The 18,656-nt window shown below is 40.5% G+C and overlaps 1 protein-coding gene across 2 annotated transcripts in view; it reads left to right on the top strand.

Moving 5' to 3' along the window:
- The window catches only part of MAP2K5 (mitogen-activated protein kinase kinase 5), a 141,891-nt gene that overhangs the window by 19,769 nt on the left and 103,466 nt on the right, over positions 1-18,656 (top strand). For both annotated transcript variants that reach the window (XM_074549101.1, XM_074549100.1), the window contains exons 5-8: positions 2,716-2,756; positions 3,476-3,537; positions 8,922-8,970; positions 16,564-16,628. In XM_074549101.1, coding sequence (XP_074405202.1) covers positions 2,716-2,756; positions 3,476-3,537; positions 8,922-8,970; positions 16,564-16,628 — 217 coding nt within the window. The remainder of the gene's footprint in view (positions 1-2,715; positions 2,757-3,475; positions 3,538-8,921; positions 8,971-16,563; positions 16,629-18,656) is intronic.

Here is an 18,656-nt window from a genome sequence, read left to right as displayed (position 1 = left end):
TGAAATAATTAAAAATTAAACTCCCCTCACTTAACAGATATTACACAAATAATCATACTGCGAGGCTCCCAATTAAACATTCCACACTTGCATTACTTACAACTCTCTGAAGTTTGAATTGGGCAATTAACAGGAGCCTCCTCAAGCCCTGCTAACGAGCTCTGCCAAGAGGCTGGGGGGGATTCCTGGGGCTCCCTTCAAAGGGGACAGGAATTTGGGGGGAATGGGGGAAATTGGGATTTATGGAAAATTGGCAAAGAGAGGGAGGGGTCTCCTGCCCCTTCCCAGGCATGGCTCATGGAATCCTGGAATGGTTTGGGTGGGAAGGACCTGAAATCCCATGGATCCTCTCCAATCCCTTCCCATGGATCCCATCCTATCCCATGGATCCATCCCATCCCATTAATCCAATATTAATGATTCCATTTTGTCCTCATCCCATGGATCCCATCCTATCCCATCCCATGGATTTCATGCCATCCCAACCAATATTAATGATTCCATTTCATCCCATCCCATGGATCCTATCCCATCTCCATCCTATGGATCCCATCCCATCCCATGGATCCTATGGATCCCATCCAATATTAATGATTCCATTTCATCCCCATGGATCCCATCCCATCCCATCCCATGGATCCCATCCCATCCAATATCAATGATTCCATTTCATCCCACTGATCCCATCCCACTGATCCCATCCCATGGATCCCATCCCATCCCATGGATCCCATCCAATATCAATTATTCCATTTCATCCCATCCCATGGATCCTATCCCATCCAATAGTAATGATTCCATTTCATCCCCATGGATCCCATCCCGTCCCATGGATCCTGTCCAGTCCCATCCCATGGATCCCATCCCATCCAATATCAATGATTCCATTTCATCCCCATTCCCATCCCATGGATCCCATCCCATTCCATGGCAGGGACACCTCCCACTGTCCCAGGCTGCTCCCAGCCCTGTCCAGCCTGGCCTGGAACATTCCAGGGATCCAGGGGCAGCCCCAGCTGCTCTGGGAATTCCATCCCAATATCCCAATATCCATCCCTGCCCTATCCCATTTAAGCCATTCCCTGTGTGTGTCCCTCCATGCCTTGTCCCAGTCCCTCCCCAGCTCTCCTGGAGCCCCTTCAGGCCCTGCCAAAGCTCTGAGGATTCCCTGGATCCTCCTCTTGTGGCTCAGAGGATCTGGATGATCCCAGTAGGTTGGAAAATCTTGGAATTTTCCTTTAACTCTTTGCATTTCCCTGTAAACACCCAGTCCCAGGGAATGCTGCCAGGAGCTGCTCACACCTCACCCACCCTGGGCTTTAAAGGACATTTTGGGATTTAAAATTCTCCCTTTGGCTCATTCCTGGAGAGCCAGCCCTGGGAATTCCAGATCCTCAGCCCCACCTCAGCTCTGGCTCTGCTGCATTTCCTCCTCCCCACTCCCTCCAAACGCTCCAGAGCTCAGGCTTTGTCTCATCTTCCCAAACCTCCCCCTTAAAACCCCTTTTTTCCTGGGTTAGAACCTTCAAACCTCCAAACCACCCCTGAGCTCTGCAGCTGCTCTGAAATACCCAACAAAATCACAAAATCTGCTCTCCTGCTCTGTTTTTTTTTTCCCTGCTTTCTTGCTCTCTTTTTTAAATTTTTTTCCCCTTCCCTGTCTCCTTGTCCTGCCTCTCTAATGAACATCCCAAATTTTGGCAGCCCTTTTCTCCTGTGCCCTTGTAGCCCCCCTTGAAAGCCCCAGCAGCACCTGCAGCTTTTCTGCCTCTGATTCCCACTTCTTCCCTTTCAAGGGATTCCTTTGCAAATCCTTTGAGTTCTTTTCCTTTTCTGCCTCTCTGACTTCTGAGGGAGCCTCAGTTCCTGCTCCCAAAAACTCCTGTATTCCATAAAAACCCTGTCAGGAGCACATTTCCACGTGCCAACCTGTGTTACCTGGGCTCTGCTTTATTTATTCCTAATAAAAAGATCTTCAAGGGGGGAAAAAGTTGATATTTTCTCTATTTTTAATAGGTTCATTAAAAATAAACATCTGTATGTGGTGTACATATATTTTGAGCAGGAATTAGAATTTCCAAGGGTTCTCTGGGTTGTGTTTGGAGCAGAAATGAGAATTTCCAAGGGTTCTCTGGGCTGTGCTATATTTTGAGCAGAAATGAGAATTTCCAGGGGTTCTCTGGGCTGTGCTGTATTTTGAGCAGGAATTAGAATTTCCAGGGGTTCTCTGGGTTGTGCTATATTTTGAGCAGGAATTAGAATTTCCAAGGGTTCTCTGTGTTGTGTTTTGAGCAGAAATGGGAATTTCCAGGGGTTCTCTGGGCTGTGCTGTATTTTGAGCAGGAATTAGAATTTCCAGGGGTTCTCTGGGTTGTGCTATATTTTGAGCAGGAATTAGAATTTCCAAGGGTTCTCTGTGTTGTGTTTTGAGCAGAAATGGGAATTTCCAGGGGTTCTCTGGGCTGTGCTATATTTTGAGCAGGAATTAGAATTTCCATGGCACGGTGTCAGGAAGCTCTCAGCATTTATAAATGCTCACTCCTGCAAGTTAAAAATCCTGGGCTGTAATTCCCACTCTGGGTCTCGCCAGGCACTTTTCAATCATTTCTCTCTGCTAATTTTGGTGTCACCCTCATTTCTTTTGAAAAGATTCATTTTGAGCAAATTTGTAAATGGCCCTGATGTGTTCTACAATTTAGTCAATTACTGTTTCAGCCTGCAAACCTCCTGGGAAACGGAACATACATGGCCTCAAGGTACGAATTTCAATAATTGTTTCAGCAAAGTTAGATGGATTTGTAATGCTGTGTTCCACTTATTGAAATGTCAAATAAAACTGCACTTTCTTGAGCTCTGACAAGCAGATTTTTTTTTTTTTTAATTCTGATTTTTTTTTTCCTTTGGCGAGGGTGGGAGAAGGATCCATCTGCAAAATGTTGGCTGTGATATCTATATTTATATGTCTATATTTATACATCTATATTTATATGCGTGGTTTTGTTAAAAATGTGTTTGCCTTTTTGTTTTTAACCTCTGCTAATCACGTTCTTCAATTTTAGTAGTTCATTTATCAACTGCTGGCTGCCACTACTTCAAAGCTTTTAAGCCCCCACCTCATTCTGTGATTTCAGTCATTTATCCAATTGTGGAAGGCACCACAGTGGGGGATTATTTTAGATTTTTAATTCCTTATTGCTCCTACAATCACATGGAGGAGCCTATGAGTGCATTTAGTGATTTTTGAGTGTTTAAAATGAGAACAAATTGTGGATTTCTCCCCCAATTTCCTGGCGCATCCTTAGCGGAAGGCCGCGGCCTGCTAACCCTCATCCCCCCTCAGCCAGCAGCGTGCCTGGCAAGCAGCTCATTAACCTTGCCAGGCTGACGAGGGCTCTGTGGCAAATTACAGGTTAATTAGCAGCGTGTCCCTGGGCAGGGCTGAGCTCAGGCTCCTCTCTTTGCCTTTTTCCTGCAGGTGAACACGCGGGCCGGGGCCGGGGCCGGCAGTGGCGCCTCAGAGGCCCTGCCCAGCAACAGGTGAGCCCCTTTTGCCTTTTCCTTTTGCCTTTTGCCTTTTTCCTCCTGAATTCCCTTTTTTTGGGAGCCAGAGCTGAGCCCCACACCCTGCTGGCTCTGGGGGTGCTGGGCTTGGGTGGGATTCTGGTGGGGCTCCCATGGGTGCTGCTGGGTTGGGGCTGGTGGGGATGCTCCCCGTGGGTTTGTGCTGGGGAAATTGGGGATTGAATGGTGTTACAGGGAGAAACTGGGGTTTGATGATGGAGAAATTGGGGTTTGGTGGGTGTTTCAGGGAGAAATTGGGGTTTGAGTGTTTCAGGGAGAAATTGGGGTTTGATGATGGAGAAATTGGGGTTTGGGGAATGTTTCAGGGAGAAATTGGGGTTTGTTGGGTGTTTGAGGGAGAAATTGGGGTTTGTTGGGTGTTTCAGGCATAAATTAGGGTTTGATGGTGGAGAAATTGGGGTTTGGGGGGTGTTTCAGGGAGAAATTGGGGTTTGGGGGGTGTTTGAGGGAGAAATTGGGGTTTGGGGGGTGTTTCAGGGAGAAATTGGGGTTTGGGGGGTGTTTCAGGGAGAAATTGGGGTTTCATGATGGAGAAATTGGGGATTGGGGGTGTTTCAGGGAGAAATTGGGGTTTGTTGGGTGTTTCAGGTAGAAATTGGGGTTTGATGGTGGAGAAATTGGGGTTTGATGATGGAGAAATTGGGGTTTGTTGGGTGTTTGAGGGAGAAATTGGGGTTTGGTGGTGGAGAAATTGGGGATTGGGGGGAGTTTCAGGGAGAAATTGGGGTTTGGGTGTTACAGGGAGAAACTGGGGTTTAATGATGGAGAAATTGGGGTTTGCTGGGTGTTTCAGGTAGAAATTGGGGTTTGATGATGGAGAAATTGGGGTTTGATGATGGAGAAATTGGGGATTGGGGGGAGTTTCAGGGAGAAATTGGGGTTTGTTGAGTGTTTCAGGGAGAAATTGGGGTTTTTGGGTGTTTCACAGAGAAATTGGGGTTTGTTGAGTGTTTCAGGGAGAAATTGGGGTTTGATGGTGGGGAAATTGGGGTTTGTTGGGTGTTTCAGGGAGAAATTGGGGTTTGGGGAATGTTTCAGGGAGAAATTTGGGTTTGTTGAGTGTTTCAGGAAGAAGTTGGGGTTTGTTGGGTGTTTGAGGGAGAAATTGGGGTTTGATGATGGAGAAATTGGGATTTGGGGGGTGTTTCAGGGAGAAATTGGGGTTTGTTGGGTGTTTCAGGGAGAAATTGGGGTTTGATGGTGGAGAAATTGGGGTTTGTTGGGTGTTTCAGGGAGAAATTGGGGTTTGTTGGGTGTTTCAGGGAGAAATTGGGGTTTGTTGAGTGTTTCAGGGAGAAATTGGGGTTTGTTGGGTGTTTCAGGGAGAAGTTGGGATTTGGGGGGTGTTTCAGGGAGAAATTTGGGTTTGATGATGGAGAAATTTGGGTTTGATGATGGAGAAATTGGGGATTGGGGGGAGTTTCAGGGAGAAATTGGGGATTGGAGGTGCTTCAGGGAGAAATTGGGGTTTGATGGTGGGGAGTTGAGGTTTTTGGGTGTTTGAGGGAGAAATTAGGGTTTTCTGGGTGTTTCAGAGAGAAATTGGGGTTTTCTGGGTGTTTCAGGGAGAAATTGGGGTTTGCTGCTGGAAAAATCAGGGTTTTCTGGGTGTTTCAGGGAAATTGGTGGAGAAATGGGAGATTGCTGAGAAGTTCAGAAAAAAATTAGGGTTTGATGGGTGTTTCAGGAGGAAATAAGGGTTAGCTGGTGGGGAAATGGGGTTTGATGGGTGTCTCAGGAGAAATTGGGGTTTGCTGCTGGAGAAATTGGGGTTTGTTGGGTGTTTCAGGGAGAAATTGGGGTTTGATGATGGAGAAATTGGGGTTTGATGGAGGTTTCAGGGAGAAATTGGGGTTTGATTGGTGTTTCAAGAGGAAATAAGGGTTTGCTGGTGGAGAAATAAGGATTTTATGGGTTTTTCAGCAAGAAATTGGGGTTTGTTGGGTGTTTCAGTGAGAAATTAGGGTTTGCTGGGTGTTTCAGGAGAAATGGGGGTTTGCTGGTGGAGAGATGAGGGATTGCTGAGAATTTCAGAGAGAAATTAGTGTTTGCTATTGCAGAAATGAGAGATTGGTGGGAATTCCTGGAAGAAATGAGGGTTTGATGGGTGTTTGAGGAGAAATCAGGGTTTGCTGCTGGCGAAATGAGGATTTGGTGGGTCTTTTAAGAAGAAATGAGGATTTGCTGGTGGCTCTAAATTTAAAAAGCACTGAGGTGCAATTTCCAGGACTCCTTGATTTGAAAGCTTGATTCCCATTCATAGGTTTGTACCAATAAATAACCCAAATAATAAACTTATGTAGGTTTGTTAGGGTGGGGTAGGATTTCCAAAAAATCCTTTAAGTGCCTGTTTCCTACAGTTCCAGCCAAGTTTTGGGGTCCATCCCCCTTATCTTGCTTTTTACATCCCAGCCCTAATTTGAAAATTCATGTTAAGGTTCTTAAAATGCAAGAGAAATCATTCTCTGCTTTTTTTTTTTTTTTTTTTTTCTATTTGTTTTACAAATGCTGGAGGATAAACTCCTTTTTATTACATTAATTGTCACAGGAAGTCATAATCCTGATGGTAAAAACCTACAAAAACCCCTTCTGTATCCTTAAAAAGAAATAAGGAGGGTCTGGCTCCATCTTCTTCCTAAAGAGCATAACTGAGCCATGGGAATGGAATTCTCTGGGGGCTCCTTTCAGCCTAAATTATTCTGTTATTCTAACAAGCACACAATATTCCATTTATCTGTGCATCCACATCCTGCTCCCTTTTCTCCCTGGGAAAAAGGAAGGAAAAAGGAATGTTTTGGAGATTAAAAGGGTGAATTAGCACAGATTAATGTGGTCAGAGGGGCACATTCGTGGTGCTTTGGGCACGTTTGGAATTTGGTGAATTTTGGGGGCCTGTCCTGAAGGTGGGACACTCCCACAAATCCCATTTTTTGTGGGAGATCCCAGCAGCAGAACTGGGATTTTTCCCCACTGCAAACCCCATCCAAACCAAGCAATCCCAATTTGCTGCTCCCTTTGGTGGCTCTGGAATTGTGGAGATTTTAAAAAATCCCACCCTGGCCAAGTTTTCCCCATCGCTGGGGAAACATTCGATCCCATCCCAAAACTCTGCAATGGAAAGAGAATAAATCAGAATATCTGTGTGCTCTGCAGCCCCCCAGGCTGGGCTAAATAAAGCTGATTTTTCTGTCACTGCTGCTGCTTCCTCTCAGTTCCTCCTGTACTTTGAGCTTGTTCTTCAAGTGCATTGAAAATGAAGCTTCTAGAAGATTCTTGTCACCTTATCTGGTGGTTAATTGCCATTCCTTTTCCAAACCCCTCTGCACCAGGAGTTTTGTTTTTGAAGTAATTGAAAGTCTCTCTTTGTTTCATGTTCACAAATTGTTAGTCATGAAAGATGACAAGATCAACTTATGTTTCCTTGGAAAACTTAATTTTTCTTTAAAGCAGTCGTGGGAACAAGAGGCCTATTAAAGAACAAAGCCACCAAATCTGAAATCTGTGTTTTCACTGTTCCTGTTAATAATGATCTGTGATCAAGACACGTGCGCAGCCCTTTCAAGAATATATTATTTTGTACTTTTTTCTTTTTTTTTTTTAACTTCAGTAATAAGAGCAGAACGTCCCTTTGAGATGAAGTTTTGCAGACGTTGCTGCCCTGGCAATTTGTTGTGCTGGAGCTCCAGGGAGCAGTTTGTGAGGAAAGGAGGGGAAAAATCAGGATTTTGGGAGATTTTGGGCTGGGAGATTCTGAGGAGTTTGAGGGCATTAAAGGAAAAACCAGGATTTTGGGAGATTTTGGAGGAGTTTGGGCTGTGAGATTCTGAGGAGTTTGAGGGCATTAAAGGAAAAACCAAGATTTTGGGAGATTTTGGGCTGTGAGATTCTGAGGAGATTGAAGGCATTAAAGGAAAAACCAGGATTTTGGGAGATTTTGGGAGATTTTGGAGGAGTTTGGGCTGCGAGATTCTGAGGAGATTGAGGGCATTAAAGGAAAAAACAGGATTTTGGGAGATTTTGGGCTGTGAGATTCTGAGGAGTTTGAGGGCATTAAAGGAAAAACCAGGATTTTGGGAGATTTTGGGCTGTGAGATTCTGAGGAGTTTGAGGGCATTAAAGGAAAAGCCAGGATTTTGGGGGATTTTGGGCTGCAAGATTCTGAGGAGTTTGAGGGCATTAAAGGTTTCACCCTTTAACTCACCAGGCTGAGAGCTGGGGATTGGTGAGGTTCCCATGGAGAAAATTAAAGTGAATTTTGTTCTATTGGTTTGGGTGGGGATTCTCCTGGAAAAGGAAAGGGAAGAAATTAAAGTGAATTTTGTTGTATTGGTTTGGGGGTAGATTGCCCTGGAAAAGCAGAGGGAAAAAATAAAGTGAATTTTGTTGTGTTGATTTGGGGATGGATTCTCCTGGAAAAGGAAAGGGATTAAATTAAAGTGAGTTTTGTTGTTTTGGTTTGGGAGTGAATTCTCTTGGAAAAGCAAAGGGAAGAAATTCAAGTGAATTTTGTTGTATTGGTTTTGGGATGGATTCTCCTGCAAAAGCAAAAGGATTAAATCAAATTTAATTGATTTGGGTCAGAATTGAGTTTTGTTTTGTTGATTTGGGGTAGATTCTCCTGGAAAAGCAGAGGGAAAAAATCAGTATGAGTTTTGTTTTGTTGGTTTGTGGGTGGATTCCCCTGGAAACGGAAGGGGAACAAATAAATTGAGTTTTGTTGATTTGGGGGTGAATTCTCTTGGAAAAGGAAAGGGAAGAAATTCAATTGAGTATTGTTGTATTAGTTTTGGGATGGATTCTCCTGCAAAAGCAAAGGGAAGAAATTAAAATGAGTTTTGTTTTGTTGGTTTGGGGATGGATTCCCCTGGAAAAAGAAAGGGAAGAAATTAAAGGGAATTTTGTTGTATTGATTTGGGGATGGATTCCCCTGGAAAAGCAAAGGGAACAAATAAAGTGAGTTTTGTTGTTTTGGTTTGGTGTTTTGAGAGCTGGGGTCAAACACCCAAATTTATTTCAAATTTCCCTCTTGGAGCTGGTGAGCAATAGCTTGTGTCCCTAAGCCAGCTGAAAGGTGGAAAATACATTGATTTTTTTATTATTATTATTATTATTTTTTGAGCTGTTCATTGCTTCTCTCACCACACCTTCCCTTCAAGTTTAATCTCAGAATATCAAACCACAAACTCCCCTTGCTCCTCACTTTGACTGAGTGAAATGTTTAAGATAATTGCTTTATAATAAAATAATGGTTTTAATAATAAAATAATGGTTTTAATAATAAAATAATGGTTTTAATAATAAAAAGAATTGCTTTAATTTGTTGTTTTTTCCTTTTCCAGCTTGAAGAAGTCCTCTGCAGAGCTGAAGAAGATCCTTGCCAATGGCCAGGTGGGTGCTTTGGCTGGGGCTCCTGCAGCTGAAATGGGATTTTTTGAACCCAAAACTGGGGGTCATGGGAGCGTTCAGGGTCCTGGTTTGCTTTTATTGGCACAGAAATTTGTGCCAGTAAATTCTCAAAATCAGCTTTAGCTCCAATGGATGGAGGCCCCTCAGTCAGTGTTGGGTAACTGGAGGGAGCTGCTCATGGTCAGCCTCATTCAGAGATGGAAATGGGATTAAATACCTGGATTTTGGTCTGGAATAGTTAATTTTTTATTTACTTAGTGTATTGTCAGGACCCTGGTTAGTGGGAATTTTCCACTTTTTGCACTGACAAACTCTGACCCCCAAGAGAGCCCTGCATTGCACCTGAGAGTGTGGAGAAAGCTTCCAAAATTAATTGATAAAATTAAGATTATAGGTGTGTGGTTTGGTTAAAAGGGTGTAATAAAGAATGAAGTTTATATTTATAGGAATATGTAATAAAGAATGAAGTTTATATTCATAGGAATATGTAATAAAGAATGAAGTTTATATTTACAGGAATATGTAATAAAGAATAAAGTTTATATTTACAGGAATATGTAATAATGAATGAAGTTTATATTTACAGGAATATTAGAAGGTGCCGTGCATGGGTTGATTAACAATCTGCTGAAATTCATCTCATTGCCAGTGTGGGTGTTTATTCAATGGCTCTATTTCTGGGTAGTTTACATATTTCCATTACAGAGTATTTTGGGATAAAACTCTTGTTTTTGCAGGTTTTTTTCACAAGAATAGGTTGTTTTGTAAACTGATTTTCACTCTTGGAGTTCATTTCTCATGGGAGCTCCACAGGCTATAGCTGTTAGTTTAGTTGGAATAGCAATAAATGATTTTACAATTTACCGTAAAATAAATTTTATTTTTATAAGGTTTTATTTATATGCAACAAAAAAAAAAAATTAAAATATATTATCTGTATTCATTATATATTAATATAAATAAACATAAACATATAGATTCAAAATATAAAAATAAATAAAATTACTTTGAATTATATAATATATAACATTAAAAATATAAAAATTATATATTTTAATATATAAATATAATATATAGATTAATAAAAATAAAATTATAAAATATATTTGGTTTATATTTATTTTATATTTATAAAACCAAATATAAAATATATTAAAACAACACACATTATATCCTATTTATATATTATATGAATATATATTATATATATAAATAGAATATATATATTATATATATTCTATTTATGTGTTATACATTATATAATATATTATATATTATATAAATATAATACATAGATTTAAAAAAAAAAATTTTTCTGCCTCCAAAAATGAGGGTTTTTTTCCTGCAGAAATGAGGTTTTCCCCCCTCCAAAAATGAGGTTTTTTCCCTCTCCAAAAATGAGATTTTCCCCCTCCAAAAATGAGATTTTCCCCATCCAAAAATGAGATTTTCCCCATCCAAAACACGAGCCCAGCGCTGCTGAATCCCTGGATACAGCTGGAAATGGGGATTTTAGGCTGAGATCAGTGTTCTCAAATTCCTGATACTTTAAAAAACTATTTTAATATTATTTTATATTAGTTATTATTATATTCCTGATAGTTTTAAATTTTATTTTTAATATTCCAGAATTCCCAGGTAAGTAATGTATTTCCCTTGGTGCCTTGAGATTCTGGAGTAGCAGCAGAACCTGTAAATCAGGGTGGTGCTCTCTGATGCTACTGATTTATTTTAAAGGGATTTATTTTAGAGTAAAATCTCTTTGTGGTCGGCTGAATTTGGCATTTTATTTGTTCTAAACCACAGAGAACAAGGGGTTGGGGTGCCCTAAAAGAGATTCACAGATTGCTTCCCTGGGGTGTCGAATTTTAAAACCAAACTTCTTCTTGTGGTACTAAAAATATTACTTAAACTCACTGAAATAAAAAAAATAAAATAAGGATTAAGTGCCTGTTCTTATGGTATTAAAAATGTTAATTAATCCCACTGAAAAATAGAGGAAAATAAGGACTAAGTGCCTCTTCTTACTGTATGAAAAATGTAAGTTAAACTCACAAAAAAAAAATTTAAAATTAGGTACTACTTATGATATTGGAATTGTTACTTAAAACCCACTAAAAAGAAAATAAGAATGAAGTTTTATACTTAAACCAAATTTAAAAAAATAAGGATTAATAACCTCTTCTCCTGCTATTAACAATGTTACTGAAACCCACAAAAAATGAATAAATAATTCAGTTTTAACACTACTTTTTAGTCAGCCTGATGGGAGTGGATTTGCTCTTTTTGTTGAGAGGAAATGATTTCATTTGTGTTCTGCAGAATTTCGGTGATGGGTTCCTGGGTGAAACTTTAACTTTTGTTCATTTTGGGGGGATTAAGTCACACTTAACCATTGCTTAAGCGTGGCCTGGGTCATTAATTTTGATTATTTTTTGGCAGTTCCTGCTTTGAGGCATCCCTAATGATATTCCCCCAGTAGTTTCCATTTAGCTTTAATAAGGAATTCATATTAATCATTAAAAGAAGGGGACGTGATTCTTCAAGATAATCAAATATTGACAGGTCAGAAATAGCTTTCTGCCCGGCCTCATTGATAGAGGTGATGCGATATAAATATTTATTTCTTTTCTGTCACTCAGGGTAAATGCCACCCATTGATTCAGCATTGATAGAGTGTCAGCAGTTCATAAGGAGCTGCACGAGAGCCTCCCTGCAAAGGGGGTTTGCCAGAGCTCCTCCCTGGGCTCTCAGAATGCACAAAAACCACCCTGGATCCACCAGGATTCATTGGGAATTTGAATTTTAACAATGCACAAAAACCACCCTGGTTCCACCAGGATTCATTGGGAATTTGGATTTTAATAATAATAAATTTATTCACAAAATAATAAATTTATTCACAAAAACCACCCTGGTTCCACCAGGATTCATTGGGAATTTGGATTTTAATAATGCACAAAAACCCGCCTGGTTCCACCAGGATTCATTGGGAATTTTGTTATATATTTACAAAAAACCCACCTTGGTTCCACCAGGATTCACTGGGAATTTTGTTATATATTTACAAAAAACCCACCCTGGTTCCACCAGGATTCATTGGGAATTTGGATTTTAATAATGCACAAAAACCACCCTGGTTCCACCAGGATTCATTGGGAATTTTGTTATATATTTACAAAAAACCCACCTTGGTTTCACCAGGATTCATTGGGAATTTGGTTCTTAATAATTCACAAAAACCACCCTGGTTCCACCAGGATTCATTGGGAATTGAGCTGTTTATTTACAAAAACAACATCCTGATTTCACCAGGATTAATTGGGAATTTGATTATTTATTCACAAAAACCCACCCTGATTTCACCAGGATTCATTGGGAATTTTGCTATATATGTACAAAAAACCCACCTCGATTTCATCAGGAGTAATTGGGAATTTGGAACGTAATAACTTACAAAAACCCGCCCTGGTTCCACCAGGATTCACTGGGAATTTGGATTTTAATAATGCACAAAAACCACCCTGGTTCCACCAGGATTAATTGGGAATTTGACTATTTATTCACAAAAACCCACCCTGGTTCCACCAGGATTCACTGGGAATTTGGATTTTAATAATGCACAAAAACCACCCTGGTTCCACCAGGACTAATTGGGAATTTGGCACTTAATAACTTACAAAAACCCACCCTGGTTTCACCAGGATTAATTGGGAATTTGACTATTTATTCACAAAAACCCACCCTGGTTCCACCAGGATTCACTGGGAATTTGGATTTTAATAATGTACAAAAACCACCCTGGTTTCACCGGGATTAATTGGGAATTTGGATTTTAATAATGCACAAAAACCACCCTGGTTCCACCAGGATTCATTGGGAATTTTGTTATATATTTACAAAAAACCCACCTTGGTTCCACCAGGATTCATTGGGAATTTGGATTTTAATAATTCACAAAACCCACCTTGGTTCCACCAGGATTCATTGGGAATTTGGATTTTAATAATTCACAAAAACCACCCTGCTTCCACCAGGATTCACTGGGAATTTGGATTTTAATAATGCACAAAAACCACCCTGCTTCCACCAGGATTCATTGGGAATTTGGATTTTAATAATGCACAAAAACACCCTGGTTCCACCAGGATTCACTGGGAATTTGGATTTTAATAATGCACAAAAACCACCTTGGTTCCACCAGGGTTCATTGGGAATTTTGTTATATATTTACAAAAAACCCACCTCGATTTCACCAGGAGTAATTGGGAATTTTGCACTTAATAAGTTACAAAAACCCTCCCTGGTTTCACCAGGATTCATTGGGAATTTGGATTTTAATAATTCACAAAACCCCACCCCGATTTCACCAGGATTCATTGGGAATTTGGATTTTAATAATGCACAAAAACCACCCTGGTTCCACCAGGATTCACTGGGAATTTGACTATTTATTTACAAAAACCACCCTGGTTTCACCAGGATTCACTGGGAATTTGGATTTTAATAATTCACAAAAACCACCCTGGTTTCACCAGGATTCACTGGGAATTTGACTATTTATTTACAAAAACCACCCTGGTTTCACCAGGATTCATTGGGAATTTTGTTATATATTTACAAAAAACCCACCTTGGTTTCACCAGGATTCATTGGGAATTTGGATTTTAATAATGCACAAAAACCACCCTGGTTTCACCAGGATTCACTGGGAATTTGTCATTTATTTCCAATAACCCACCCTGGTTTCACCAGGATTCATTGGGAATTTGGATTTTAATAATTCACAAAAACCATCCTGGTTCCACCAGGATTCATTTGGAATTTTCTTATATATTTACAAAAAACCCACCTCGATTTCATCAGGAGTAATTGGGAATTTGGCACTTAATAACTTACAAAAACTCACCCTGATTTCACCAAGATTCATTGGGAATTTGGATTTTAATAATGCACAAAACCCACCCTGGTTCCACCAGGATTCATTGGGAATTTGGATTTTAATAATGCACAAAACCCACCCTGGTTCCACCAGGATTCGTTAGAAATTTGGATTTTAATAATGCACAAAAACCACCCTGGTGTCCCCAGGATTCATTGGGAATTTGGCATTTATTTCCAATAACCCACCCTGATTTCACTGGGATTAATTGGGAATTTGGTGTTTATTTCCAATAACCCACCCTGGTTTCACCATGACTAATTGGGAATTTGGCGTTTATTTCCAATAACCCACCCTGGTATCACCGGGATTAATTGGGAATTTGGCATTTATTTCCAATAACCCACCCTGGTTCCACCAGTATTAATTGGGAATTTGGTATTTATTTCCAATAACCCACCCTGGTTTCACCATGACTAATTGGGAATTTGGCATCCTAAGGAACCTGGCCCAGGTTTAATTACAAATAAATAATAAAATCATCACCTTCTGTTTTGAGTTGTCTCAGCTCAGGTTTTCCCATCCCTGTGTAGCAATTCCAGTGAGAAACCACAATTTTTGCTCAGGTAGTGAAAGGAAAAACCATCAATTTTGGATTAATCATTTCTGCCCTTGCGACTTCTTTTAAATCAATAAAATATTTCATTTTCTGGTCATTGGAAATGCTGAGTATTGACTCTTTGGGACATTTGAGCTTGTTATCATCCCTTGTGTTAATACACAAAAATGACATCTTTAAGCAGCCAGGCCAAGCCATGTGAAATATTTAACTTGGTGTCCTCTAAAACACAAGGAATTACTGAAAATGAGTTCATGTTTCCTAGGAAAATATCTTTTCAAAGCAGGATTTGCTTAAAATGATCAGGTAACAGGGGAATCTTTCTGGAAAATTGCTTTTAACCCAGAATTAATTCTGTTCAAAATATTTCTTTTAAAGTATAAATGTGCAAGATACAAAAAATTTGCTTTAGGTTTTTAAAGATTTTTCTTTAGATACAAGAATTTGCTGTGTGTCTCAAGGAAAATCCCTTGGATTGGGATTCCAGGCTGATTTTACTTTAGATACAAAAATTTGCTTTAGATTTTTAAAGATTTTTCTTTAGATACAAGAATTTTCTGTGTGTTTCAGGGAAAACCACTTGGATTGGGGTTTCAGGCTGATTTTTATTTAGATACAAAAATTTGCTTTAGATTTTTTAAAATTTTTCTTTAGATACAAGAATTTGCTGTGTGTTTCAAGGAAAATCCCTTGGACTGGGGTTTTTCAGGCTGATTTTTATTTAGATACAAACACTTGGTTTAGATTTTTTTAAATTTTTCTTTAGCTAGAAGAATTTGCTGTGTGTTTCAGGGAAAATTACTTGGATTGGGGTTCCAGGCTGATTTTTCTTTAGATACAAAAATTTGCTTTAGATTTTTAACAGTTTTTCTTTAGATACAAGAATTTGCTGTGTGTCTCAAGGAAAATCACTTGGATTGAGGTTCCAGGCCAATTTTTCTTCAGATACAAACACTTAGTTTAGATTTTTAAAAATTTTTCTTTAGCTAGAAGAATTTGCTGTGTGTTTCAGGGAAAATTACTTGGATTGGGGTTCCAGGCTGGTTTTTCTTTAGATACAAAAAATTGCTTTAGGTTTTTTTAAATTTTTCTTTAGATATAAGAATTTGCTGTGTGTCTCAAGGAAAATCCCTTGGATTGGGATTCCAGGCTGATTTTTATTTAGATACAAAAAATTTGCTTTAGGTTTTTTAAGATTTTTCTTTAAATAGAAGAATTTGCTGTGTGTCTCAAGGAAAATCACTTGGACTGGGATTCCAGACTGATTTTTCTTCAGATACTAAAATTTGCTTTAGATTTTTAACAGTTTTTCTTTAGATACAAGAATTTGCTGTGTGTTTCAAGGAAAATCACTTGGATTGGAGTTCCAGGCTGATTTTTCTTTAGATACAAAAAATTTGCTTTAGGTTTTTTTAAATTTTCCTTTAGATACAAGAATTTGCTTTGTGTTTCAAGGAAAATTACTTGGACTGGAGTTCCAGGACGATTTTTCTTTAGATACAAAAATTTGCTTTAGATTTTTTAAAAATTTTTCTTTAGATACAAAAATTTGCTTGAGATTTTTAAAGATTTTTCTTTAGATACAAGAATTTGCTGTGTGTCTCAAGGAAAATCACTTGGATTGGAGTTCCAGGCTGATTTTTCTTTAGATACAAAAATTTGCTTTAGGTTTTTTTAAATTTTTCTTTGGGTACCAAACTTTTCCAGCTGCCAGGGCTGTTCCCATTCACCTCCAACTTTGGCTCTGCTGATGTGCTGCTCTGGAGCCCCTTTTCCTCTCAGCAGCACTGCCCTGACCCTCCTGAGCTATATTATATCATTCCATTTTGACACCTTTTATCAAACTTTAATGAAATGACCCAGGCAAACAAATTGTCATTAAACTTTCCATCACTTTGTCCCTTGGTATCGTCTTTTATAAATTGGACAGCAAATGTTGTATTGATCTTCTCGTTCTTGCAGCTGAACTTGAAATGACCCAGACTGCTTGTTGTTTATGGCCTGGAGTTGCTTTTCCTTGACATTTCCATCCCCGGCATGACATCTCTTTTGTTTTTCTTTCTTTCTTGTGGAGATGAATGAACAAGACATTCGATACCGAGACATCCTCGGCCACGGCAACGGCGGCACCGTCTACAAGTGAGTGGGGTTTTCACCTCTAAGCTGCCCCAAAAATTCAAATTTCACGGCGTTTTTACTTGTTATGTTTTGTGGTGTGGACAGGCCCTTTGCTGCTCTGCAGGGGAAAAATCTCAGTGTAAAGTTTTAAACCACTCTGGGGTGTTTAATTCTGGTTTTTAAGTTGAGGGTTCGCAGTGGGATTTGGGATGTCCTGGGTTGAAATCCAGGATTTGGGAATTCCTGCTGGCTCACTGGGGGTGACACCATCAGGATCCTTCATCCCTTTTGCTGCTCTCCCTCCCTCCCAGCCTGACCAGCTCCCCCAAATTTCAGTGCAGAAGCTCCAGCCCTGCAGCCAGGGTTAATTTTAATACTGTAAAAAAAAAATTAAAATATCACAGATAGGACTCTCCTGTTGAGAAAACTCCTGCTCGTGCATCGTGCAAAGTTTAAACTACAGAATGTAATATCTGGGACTTAATAGTCTGCAGTGGGGTATGAAAAATATTCCTGTGGGAATTAAGAAATCCATACTTTGTCAGAAAGCCCTGAGGGAGCAATAAAGGTTTCCTCCAGAGAGCTGTTTACCATATACAGTAACCCAGCATCCCATTAGGGTTTTGTTTATACCTTAGACATTTTAACTTTGATATTAACATTTTTTCCCCCCCCACTAAAATGTTTTAAAAGCCACGGTGCATTTAGTTTGGTTTCTAATTGGCTGCCAGCATTGCAAAACAGCTCCTGGCTGAAGGTTGGATGGAAATGGAATTCCAGAGCCTCCAAGGGGAAATGCAGCCTTGGGGTGGACTCTTGAAATCAGGGTGGCCCTGGGGGTGGAGGGTGCTTCAGAAATCTTTGCTTGGAGAAGGATGTTGAGGAAATGGTGCTGTTTTCTGGTTTTGTGGGAGATATGAATGTTGAGCTTTAGAGCTCAGACTGTTGGTGTTGGGTGGAGAGGCAGAGAAGGGAATCGGGGTAAAAGCTGGATGTTCCTGTGTGGCACCGTCCTGTGCTCCTGAGGGTGTGGAATTGGGATAAAAGCCCTGTGTGACACCATCCTGTGTCTCTGAGGGTGTGGAATTGGGATAAAACCCCTGTGTGGCACCGTCCTGTGCTTCTGAGGGTGTGGAACTGGGATAAAAACCCTGTGTGACACCGTCCCGTGTTCCTGAGGGTGTGGAACTGGGATAAAACCCCTGTGTGACACCGTCCTGTGCTTCTGAGGGTGTGGAACTGGGATAAAAACCCTGAACCCTGTGTGACACCATCCTGTGTCTCTGAGGGTGTGGAATTGGGATAAAAGCCCTGAACACTGTGTGACACCGTCCTGTGCTTCTGAGGGTGTGGAATTGGGATAAAACCCCTGTGTGGCACCGTCCTGTGTTCCTGAGGGTGTGGAATTGGGATAAAAGCCCTGTGTGACACCATCCTGTGTTCCTGAGGGTGTGGAATTGGGATAAAACCCCTGTGTGGCACCATCCTGTGCTCCTGAGGGTGTGGAACTGGGATAAAAACCCTGAACCCTGTGTGGCACCATCCTGTGTTCCTGAGGGTGTGGAACTGGGATAAAACCCCTGTGTGACACCATCCTGTGTTCCTGAGGGTGTGGAATTGGGATAAAAACCCTGAACCCTGTGTGACACCATCCTGTGTTCCTGAGGGTGTGGAATTGGGATAAAAACCCTGAACCCTGTGTGACACCATCCTGTGTTCCTGAGGGTGTGGAATTGGGATAAAAACCCTGTGTGACACCGTCCTGTGTCTCTGAGGGTGTGGAACTGGGATAAAAACCCTGTGTGACACCGTCCTGTGTCTCTGAGGGTGTGGAACTGGGATAAAAACCCTGAACCCTGTGTGACACCATCCTGTGCTTCTGAGGGTGTGGAATTGGGATAAAAACCCTGTGTGACACCGTCCTGTGTCTCTGAGGGTGTGGAACTGGGATAAAAACCCTGAACCCTGTGTGGCACCATCCTGTGTTCCTGAGGGTGTGGAATTGGGATAAAACCCCTGTGTACACCGTCCTGTGTTCCTGAGGGTGTG

This window comes from Zonotrichia albicollis, chromosome 11 (assembly GCF_047830755.1).
Source record: "Zonotrichia albicollis isolate bZonAlb1 chromosome 11, bZonAlb1.hap1, whole genome shotgun sequence".
NCBI classification, from domain to species: domain Eukaryota; kingdom Metazoa; phylum Chordata; class Aves; order Passeriformes; family Passerellidae; genus Zonotrichia; species Zonotrichia albicollis.
Note: the sequence above shows the minus strand (reverse complement) of the source record. Positions and strands in the feature narration are given on the sequence as shown.